Below are 9,602 nucleotides of genomic sequence, written 5' to 3' on the forward strand. Positions count from 1 at the left end.
GTTATGAGGTACATTGGAGCTCCTGTCATTTTATGTCGGCATTACCACAAGCAGGATGTGCCTTAAACTTGTCTCTTCAGGATCTTTGCCAGAGTTTCTCCCTTCCCTATCTGAATGACAAGGTTTCCTTATTCTCTGAGCCCTTGTTTTGCAAGAAATTACATTGAATTGTTTCTGGAGCCAATTCAGGAGTGCGAAGCACAGGTTTCGTGCAGAGCTAACTTTGTTTTTTTTAAAGAAAAATTAGTCTCAGCCTAAATCAGTGTTCAAATTTTATGTAGACCAGCTTTCCCAGCAGACCTGGGCAACTGTGTGAGTGGATACTGTTAAAGTGATTTGCTTTGTGTTTATTTTGGTCTTAGTGAATGGCTAGCATAACGTTAGTTGACAGAAACCAGATTTTAACTGCAGTGTTTTCACACACCCAACTGTTAATTTAATAAGTTCAGAAAGACGTTGGGAGTATAACTAGCACAGTGTCCATAGGCCAAATTTGATGCTATTTAACACAAATGGTATTAATAACCAAAAGTCTCATTTTCCGGTTCTCTAGCTTACAGGCATTATTGTTGATGAGATACTCAATGGAGCGGATGGGACTAACATCAAGTGTGGTGTGGTGGGAGAAATAGGTTGCTCCTGGCCTTTGACTCAGAGTGAACGCAGAGTGCTTCAGGCAACAGCACAGGCTCAGTCACAGCTTGGGTGCCCTGTTATCATCCATCCTGGCAGGAACAGCGATGCACCTTTCCAGATTATCCGCATTCTGCAGGAAGCTGGGGCTGATGCGTCAAAGACAGTCATGTCTCACCTCGACAGGTAAGCAGATTATTCTGCTGTCCTTCTGGCAGTGTTACCACAACTCACTGGGGTTTGGGGGAGCTATTCTGCAAATAGCTAGGTTTCTGTTGTGCGCTGGGATCATGACATGAAGAATTCAAGTTTACTGACTTAAAATATGAAACTGCTTATATGGAGCTTGATAAGCTTCCAGCACTTCGGTGGGGATCAGCTTTTAGGTTCACACTGATAAAGAGATTTGGGGATTTTAAATGCTCTCTTTGAAGGCCTGGGAGCGAGAATAAGAATAAGTGTAGCCACATTTTTAAAAAATGGGGATTCCGTTAGTTCGTATCCCTGCACAAATCACTGCATTTACAAAGCATGGGACATTGAGCAGCTCTCACCAAATTGGGTGGGAACCTGCTGGGTCTCCAGTGTTTTTGAAAACTGGGCCACTCTTAAGGGCCTGACCAAAGTCTCTCAGATACTAATGGAGAACTCCTTGATTTGGCTGGATACTGGATCAAAGCAGAAGCCAGACCTTTTCAGTTCTGCTACAGAAGAAGACAGAAGAAATATTGCTTAGAAAATAGTTGGGTTTTGGATAGTTCTTAGCATAGACCAGAGAGCTAACTTTTAGTTTCCTTTAGACCAAGACCCAGGAGCCCCACATCAGATGTGGAGAGGAATCGGGGTGCTTTTCTCTCTCCAGTTTAGAAACACAGCCTCTTATTACCAAATCAGTTTTGTGTGACCTTGTGCTGCTCCTGGTGAGCTGGAAAATGTCCAAGCATTGATTAGTTTGGCCAGTTGCTGAATAATGAGACTGTTTGTGGTCATATGATTCTCAGCAATTGGATTTGTTTGCCCTCAATGGGAGTGTAATCAGGCAAGAGCACTGTATTCCAAATTTCTAATGGTTATAGGCTCTAGGAGCTTGTAAATCAAGCTACAGGTGTTTTGTATTCACACAGAGCTCAATGTTTTACTTGGGGATTTTAGGAGCATAAAATTCAGTGCCACCAAATTTTATTTATATTTGTTTATATATAAATGATACGGGCATTCTTTATGTATTTACCTGCATTCCATTTTATCTATAGCTATATTTTTCTCTCATTTTTAAAGAAAAACTGGTTACTTAAATCTTCGTATGAAGGAGGACTGAGCAAGCTGCAGGTGTCCATACTTAACGTAGCTGTTTTGATAAAACATAAACATCCAGTTATGTTTTTTTGCCTTTGTATGCTGTTGTAAATCATTGAATTCAGTGATTTATTGGTGGAAAATAAGCAATATAAGTAGGAAAACAGTCAAGACAGAGGTGCAGTTTCACTAACAGCCACTGATGCACAATATGACATTTCCTTATACTCCTTCTATCATTACTTTCACACATTCAGGTTGGCACTTGCTATAACATAGACTCTAAACTACTGTGAAGTTTGGCTTTGCAATGTGCATTTAACATTTTAAGTCTCCTCCAGTGAGAAGAATCCACGTGGGAGCATCCCAGTCCCTTAAATGTGAGATAAATTTGTACATAGCTCCATATTTCATGCCTGCTTTTGACATAGACAGAATGGTAATTTTCAGGTGGGTTTACAGTCAAATGATAAAACTAAAATGCTGGCTACCATGTTTTGCAATTTAGCACCTTAGAACAAAAGGTAGCAAGTGCCCGTAGTGAAACTATGGTGTAGATAAAGGCTGGCAAGCAAAAGCTATTGAGTCTTGGCTTTGGCCATTTATTAGGGATCAAGGTTATAAAGGTATCTTGGTAGAGATCAACATTGATTCACTTGAGTAGCTTTTGTTAGAAGGCTCACAGCAACTGTTATGAGTTGATTTGAGCCTGTTTGATAATGTTTTAGTGGACGTCGCTGTGGTGACTTATGGATGAGGTCCAAACTACAGGATGCTTCCCTGTGTCCCATCTCCTCTTTTGTGCGTTCAGGGCTGCTCAGGGACACGTGTTGCCCAAACACCTAATTCCAGCACAGAGATTAGCAATTCGAGCTGGGAACTGCTGCTGCTGCTGCTACATCCGTGTGGCTTACAAGGGGACCCAATGGCTGATGAAATGAAGCTCTCCTGCTCTTCGTTGGGACAGGGCGCCCAAAAGCACAACACTCATAGTAGTTTTCAGAAGTTGTTCTGGCTGTGATTTTGAAATATATTGTTGGGTGGTTTTTGCCACCTGCACAGGGATGAATACTCTTGGCTACTGTCTCCCTGTGAACTGAGCAGGGCTGGATCTAAAATGACCCGTTCTCTTGCTCTACACTTTGAAAACTCATTTGATAATAAATGTCCAATCTCTGTAAACTGTAGCATTTATTTAAAAATAACATTTTTTATTAATTACAGTTGGCAAGTCTTAGACTCCTGCTGTGATGGCAGGCTTGTTTGAACAAGGGTTTTCTCTCTTTCAACCCAGCTGTTCCTCCTACTTGATCCTGTTGTTAAGTCATAATATTGAAATTGTGACATCAGTCATTTCCATAGCCACAGACTATGATGTAATTGTATAGGGTAAAATTACTTTGTGACATCAATATCTTCAATAATAAAAAAAAATTAAACTACTGCCCTTTTGGTTAACTGTGCTGTTCTTGAGGAAACTTGTGTTTTTCTTAGATGAAAAAAAATTGTGTTGTGGTTATAAAGATAAATTTATAATGTGTCATTTGAGTGTTTTTGTTTTCTTTGGGTAGCTTATACTCTTGGTAAAAGTGTTTCAACGAAAAAAAAAATATTCTGGAGAGCTCTTATTTCAGTTGCCATTCTTTTCTGAATGAGTGATGGGTTTTAGTAGCTTTGTTCCTTCACTTTTCAAATCTGCTGCAAAGCCCATGTCCCAGGTACTCACAGTGCCATTATATATTTTGGTGAGAGCGTTTCCTTAAGGCATTCTGGCCATCTCCCAGTGCAAACAATGATATATTGCTGTTCTAATGACAATCTAGAAACATCACTGTACAGAATAGAAACTAAAGACAGAGTTGTGTATTACCGGTGTGTGATGGATGAAACAAGCCCTGGATGTAGCTGTCTCCTGTAACTCTTTTGGGAAAGTAAATCTGCCTTGTGTAAGTAATGCATTGTCTTTTTTTAAAATGTCACTATGAATTAACCTCCTCCTTAAACGTCCTTCCTTGTTAGGTTGTCTGTTGAGAGGTTTAGTGGTATCAAAAGTAAGTGACTTTCCTGTTTCCATTTAAAGTTTATCATAAATGTTTTCATTATTTCATGGGGGAAGAGTTGGTTTTGTTTTGGGTTTTTTAATGCATGAAGTCCCAGATGAATGTGAGAAAGATAATGCGATGTATCAGCTTAAGGTGCATGTGTCAAACAGGAGTCCTGTTTTTCAAAAGGGTGAATTAAATCTTAGGTTATTGGTTTTGTTCCTTGCAAGTAGGAAGTTGCAAAATACCTATCCTTGTACCATGAAATTTTTTTCCTTTCCGTTACAATGCTGACTTTGTGTTATATATGTTCTGCAGGACTATATTTGATACAAAGAAACTTCTGGAATTTGCTAAACTGGGATGCTATTTAGAGTATGACCTATTTGGTACAGAATTTCTTCACTACCAGTTCCATCCGGATATTGACATGCCGAGCGACAATGAAAGAATTGCAAGGTATCTGCTTCCATGCAGTTTATGCTGTAGCATTGCCATTGACGATGTTATTGGTAATTGTTTTAAGGGCATCACAGAGTAATTCTGCTTGCTGTTCAAAATTGTCTTTTTTCAGACTAAAATAACGACAATTTTTTTTCTGCTGCTGTCATGTCTTTAGGGCAGCATGTATAATTTCTTCTGTCTACAAAGGAAGATGTAGAATCATAGTGTCATAGAAAGTTACTTGAGAAAAAGATCAAGAACTTTTTAAACTTCATTCTTTGTCCTAATTCCATGCTGATTTGGTTGAATTTTATCATTTACTGCATTTATATAGACTGTAAAAAAGAAAAGGCTGGAGATACAGGACGTATGTTAGGGTTTGGCTTTTGTTTGAAACATAGTATTGGAAACCTAGTGCTGCTACTAAGCATTATCTGAGCCTGTTACATCTCCTCATGAATGTGCTAACCGAGCAAAACTCATTGGTTGTCTTGGATGGATTTGATCCGTGCTTCCGTCCTGAAAACCAGACTTTTGTTCTTCCAAGCACTTTATCACCTCTCCTCCCCTTCTCCTTTTGCCCTTTCTCTCTTTTGAAGGATGAGATTCCTGTCTCCTCAGAACTCCCATGCTCCTCACGCTGGCAGGGATACCTCTTCCCTGCTTCTCATCAGCACATGCAGTCTCAGCTCAGCTGCACAGCAAATCTGTTGTGCTGTGCTAACACAAGGTATTGCCAAGGAGATGCATTCCTTGCAGAAACTGTCTGAGACAGGTAGGATCAGCTGGGAACGGGCTTCTCACTCTGTCCGGAGGTGTGATCCTCGTGTGCTATTTGTCCACAGTGTTCATGCACGGTGAAGTGCCAGGTTTCTGAGGGGTGGGGTGCTAGCCCGCCTGTCTCTTTTTTCCTTCCAGAGTCAGAAACAATTCTTTTTTTCTCTTTGATGAGAAAGATTTTATGATCCCTGATCACTAATGAAGTAACTTTCTAGCTTTCACTTATATTTCAGACATAGCTTCCCTGCCCCTCATTGTCAGATTGCCTTGAGACTTTTCTTCTCTGTTTTCAGGCTCTTCTCTTCTTAAGAAGGTGCCGTGGTTACTATTCCACTTACTGCCAAGCATTTGCTGCTGCTCTTAACACTAGAAATTGTTTCTCTCTCTTAACAGGGCTCTCAGTCTTGCACTCAGTATTTTAAACTGTTGCAGTGAATCTGCAGGTTTCACCTTTAGAATGGGTAAAGTTGCTCCCCTCCCCTGTGCCTCCTCCCCTCTCCCGTGCCACTGGAGGTCAGCATGTACAGAAGCACCGTGAGGAGTATGTGTAGAGGAATGGACTATGCCTTGGTTAACGAGTGCTTGTTCAACCGCGGCAAAGTTTTCATTCCAGCCATGATACTTGCTCAGCCACCGGTGTCTCTCCTTAGACATTAGACTCTCTGGCATTTGAGTATTTCTTGCAGCAGGCTGTTTATAGGAAGAAAGTACGAAAAGTTTGTCTTCTCATTGTATGGTGTGAATGTGTGCACTTGAGTTAGAAGTGCCATTCAATGAATTTTGTTGGGCTTTTGATGCACCAACACTGGACATACAATGGTAGTGGCAATCTCCTTAGGGTTTTTTTTGTCAAACAGCACCAGAGAGGTGGAAATCAAATTGACCTTTAAATGTGTCAATGAAAATATTAAATGGAAAATATATGTTCAGGTCTTGTCTATTCAAAACGTAAACTTCTGTAGTCATGCCATACGTATTCAAACACAGTTTAGCTGTGTGTGTACTTATGCATTTTTGCTGCAATCTACTGCCAATGCAAGTAAACAACTGAATTTTTTCAGGGACGGTTTTTCTTTGAGTCAGAAGCAAGTACTTACTAAACTCGCAGGAATGAGCAAAAAGCAGCAATGAGTATGGAATATAAAGGACCATATGCCTCCCCAACCCATGAAATGAGTCCAAATATGAAAGGAGATGATTCTAAGAAGATGTTTGGTCAGCAAAGAACTTAGTCCTTCCAGTGTCATTGCTCTCATTCTCTGGTTGGCTTGTGGTCTCTCTGTATTTCAGGCTGGAGAAGATACTTGTGATGTTGTAATACTACAGTATATGTAGTGTTGTGCACTATTTGGCACTATTTATGGTGTCTTTATGAAAAATGCTAATTTTTTACCGAGTTATATCTTACTTGCATTCTTCCTGCTGCCCATATTGATTTGATCCTGCTACATGTATCTCCTCATAACTAATTGTAATAAAAACGGACAGTAAGGGCTTTCAGATACAGCGTGGTTACTTATAAAACTAGTATTTGCTTTCTTGCTGATCAAAGCACAGTCAGGAAGGTAAGAATTAGAATTTCACAGCACTGGCAAATGATGAAATTGGGTGCCTGCACGAGGAACGAGCACCTTCCAGGTCTGGTCTATCTGTCTCTGCCACTTTAATGCTGCAATCTACTGCCAAACTGAACTGAAGCTTAGTGGGAAACTTAGCAGTCATGCAATACAGACACCCACCAAATAAATTCTAAAAAATGAGCTGAGCAAGGGATTAAGGTGCCCAGGTGAAATGTGGAACGGAAGGACTTGTAGCAGACTGGTTACAAGGCAGTGACCAAAAGGATTACTTCTTTTTCCAAGCTGACTTGCTGTCATTTTGCCAAGTCTGTTTAGCTGGGCTGCTATATTAACTCCTCTTATTTCCTGGCATATGCTAGCACTGTGCAATGCCTGGTTATCTTCTTCTTTAATGAACATCTTTGAAACGTGTTCGGATGATAACTGTCTATATGGAATATGATGCTGACAACTTAAATTTTTTATTAACCCGGTTTGCTAAATGGAAATTAACTAAAGATGTGAAAGTACTTGTGTAAATGAGACAGGCTTTTGTGTAAATTTGTGTGAATGAGACCTGTCACACAGAGAGTCTGGTCCTTTACAAATGTAATGGGACTAGCTTTGTGACAGCAGCAAGAAGTAACCCCATGAATCGATGGTGCTGAGAAGGAGTTTATGTCGGAAACTATTACTTACTCGTGTATATACAACCTGTGTCCCATGCTTGGTGATGCTGAAGTTCTTGAATTCCTCCATGAACTTAATGGGATTGGGAATGCAAAGTCCTGTGCCAGCTGGAAAGAGTTTTCCTCCTCCACTTTGAGATGTGTGGTGGTATGTTTTCAGAGGTGGATTTTTTCATTCAATAAAATAAGTGTTTTAATTTCAATTAAATGTAAGGAATATGTCTTCTGAGTACCTAAAAATAAGTGGGTTTAGTTATAATACAGTCCAGCAGTACAGTAATGTAAAAAATTTAAATCCTGCTCAGTTCTGTGCTGTTGCAGAGTGAGAACCTTTCACTGACGGGTGTACTTTTTACTTTTGCAGGATTCGTATGCTGGTCGATGAAGGCTACGAAGACAGAATTCTGATCGCTCATGATGTGCACACTAAGAATAGGTTGATGAAATATGGAGGTCATGGATATTCACATATCCTTAAAAATATAGTTCCTAAAATGCTAATTAGAGGCATATCCCAAGATAAAATTGATAAAATACTCCTAGCAAATCCAAAGCGGTGGTTGACTTTTAAGTAGGAATAATGAATAAGTATTCCTATTTTATAGGGAAGCTTGATAAAATTCAGATTTGTTTCAAGAGAGCAGTTGTTTTAAAACTTGGTTCTTTTCAGAGAAACTGGAAGTTATTAACTAGATGTGAACAAACTGATTATGACTTTCATTTTTAATTAGAACAACAAAATTATGTATTCTCTCTGCATTTTCTCCCTCCTAAAAACCTGTTCATGAATGATTTACTGGAGATGAGCCTACCTGCAAAATCTTTTCAACTGAAATTTTAAAATAATTGTTTCTAGAGAGTAATCTAATACTATTACTAAAAGTTACCCAAAAATATTTTTGAAGATGTATCATCTGGACTTTGAAGGAAATTACGGTTTTCAGTTAAATCCCCCTTTTCCAGGGGATGATTTTAATCCTTGTAATATTGACAGTCTTCTAATTATCCTTATATTCTTTAAATAATGCTTGATAAAAGGTCTGGGACTTTTAAATAGCTTCCATAGATAACAGAGGGCAAAAGAAATCTCAAATAATTCTAAAAATATGTTGTTTCTTTCTGGTTTAACAATTTACTTATTTTTAACTGAAAGTGTAAAAAATATGTGGAAAAATGTGTTTTCAAATAAAGCAATTTGATGACCTCTTAAACTATGTGCAGTATTATTACGGATGTCTTTTTTTTAATCGCATTAATTTTTTATCCTGAACCTTTGGAATCCCACAGCAATCATGTGAAACTTCATGCAGACCAGCTTCTTTTTGTAAGGATGCAACACCAAAAGTCAAAATATATTACATAATACAGTTTTAATGAGTTGCAATAGTTATAACAAAGGTTGTGATGTAAGTCTTTACAAATCAGTGTATCAAGATATGATGAAAAAGGAAGAAATGTTTGCCTTATATGTGTTTTTCACTTAAAGTGTGTTCTTTGCTCTTGTCTAACTTTAACCAGGGCAGGTGATTTATCCAAAAAATGGTCTTGTCCAGTAGCAGTGGTAGCCTGATTTCAAAAGTTTCTTCAAATTTGACCATATACGTCTTGTAGCATTGAGCTTTTCCAATAAATACCTTAGTAAATATGCATTGCTAGTTGTAAATGATCTCTAGCTTGGTACGTTACTGTTTGATACGACGTAGAAAATCTCTAGCTACAGTGCTGTTGTGAGTGCGCTAACCAGTAAAAGCAACAGTGGAATGAGCAGACATGAAGTCAGTTACACATCTGTTATTAAAATACATTACCTCATAGAAAAAAAACAGGAGTAATCACTACAATGTACGGATATAGGCTGGCACTTTGTCATAAAGTAAAAGTGTTAACCATTCTGGTCAGATAATACACAAGCAACTGGCAGCACGATGTCCCTTTATAAATCCTAGACGAGTTAGACTGGCGGTCCTCTCAGTCAGCCTAGACTAACGCGGCATTTATTTTGAACTGGACAACTCGAAACAGAAACAGAAAGGGTAACATGTTCTGTTTAAGAAAAGCTTCGCTCATTCGGACGAGATGTTTTTAGAGAGATTCATAAAATCCTCATCAGACTTTTACTGAGCAGCCAGCACTGAAGAGCTTTTGTGTCACAGTGGCAA

The 9,602-nt window shown here is 38.9% G+C and overlaps 1 protein-coding gene across 1 annotated transcript in view; it reads left to right on the forward strand.

Annotated features, from left to right (window-relative positions):
* Positions 1-8,633, forward strand: part of PTER (phosphotriesterase related) — a 10,883-nt gene extending 2,250 nt beyond the window's left edge. The window contains exons 2-4 of the mRNA XM_009330546.1: positions 554-819; positions 4,290-4,430; positions 7,808-8,633. Coding sequence (XP_009328821.1) covers positions 554-819; positions 4,290-4,430; positions 7,808-8,018 — 618 coding nt within the window. The 3' untranslated portion in view covers positions 8,019-8,633. The remainder of the gene's footprint in view (positions 1-553; positions 820-4,289; positions 4,431-7,807) is intronic.
* Positions 8,634-9,602: the final 969 nt, after the last annotated feature.

The sequence above is a fragment of the Pygoscelis adeliae genome, unplaced genomic scaffold (genome assembly GCF_000699105.1).
Source record: "Pygoscelis adeliae isolate BGI_AS28 unplaced genomic scaffold, ASM69910v1 Scaffold27, whole genome shotgun sequence".
In the NCBI taxonomy this organism is placed as follows: domain Eukaryota; kingdom Metazoa; phylum Chordata; class Aves; order Sphenisciformes; family Spheniscidae; genus Pygoscelis; species Pygoscelis adeliae.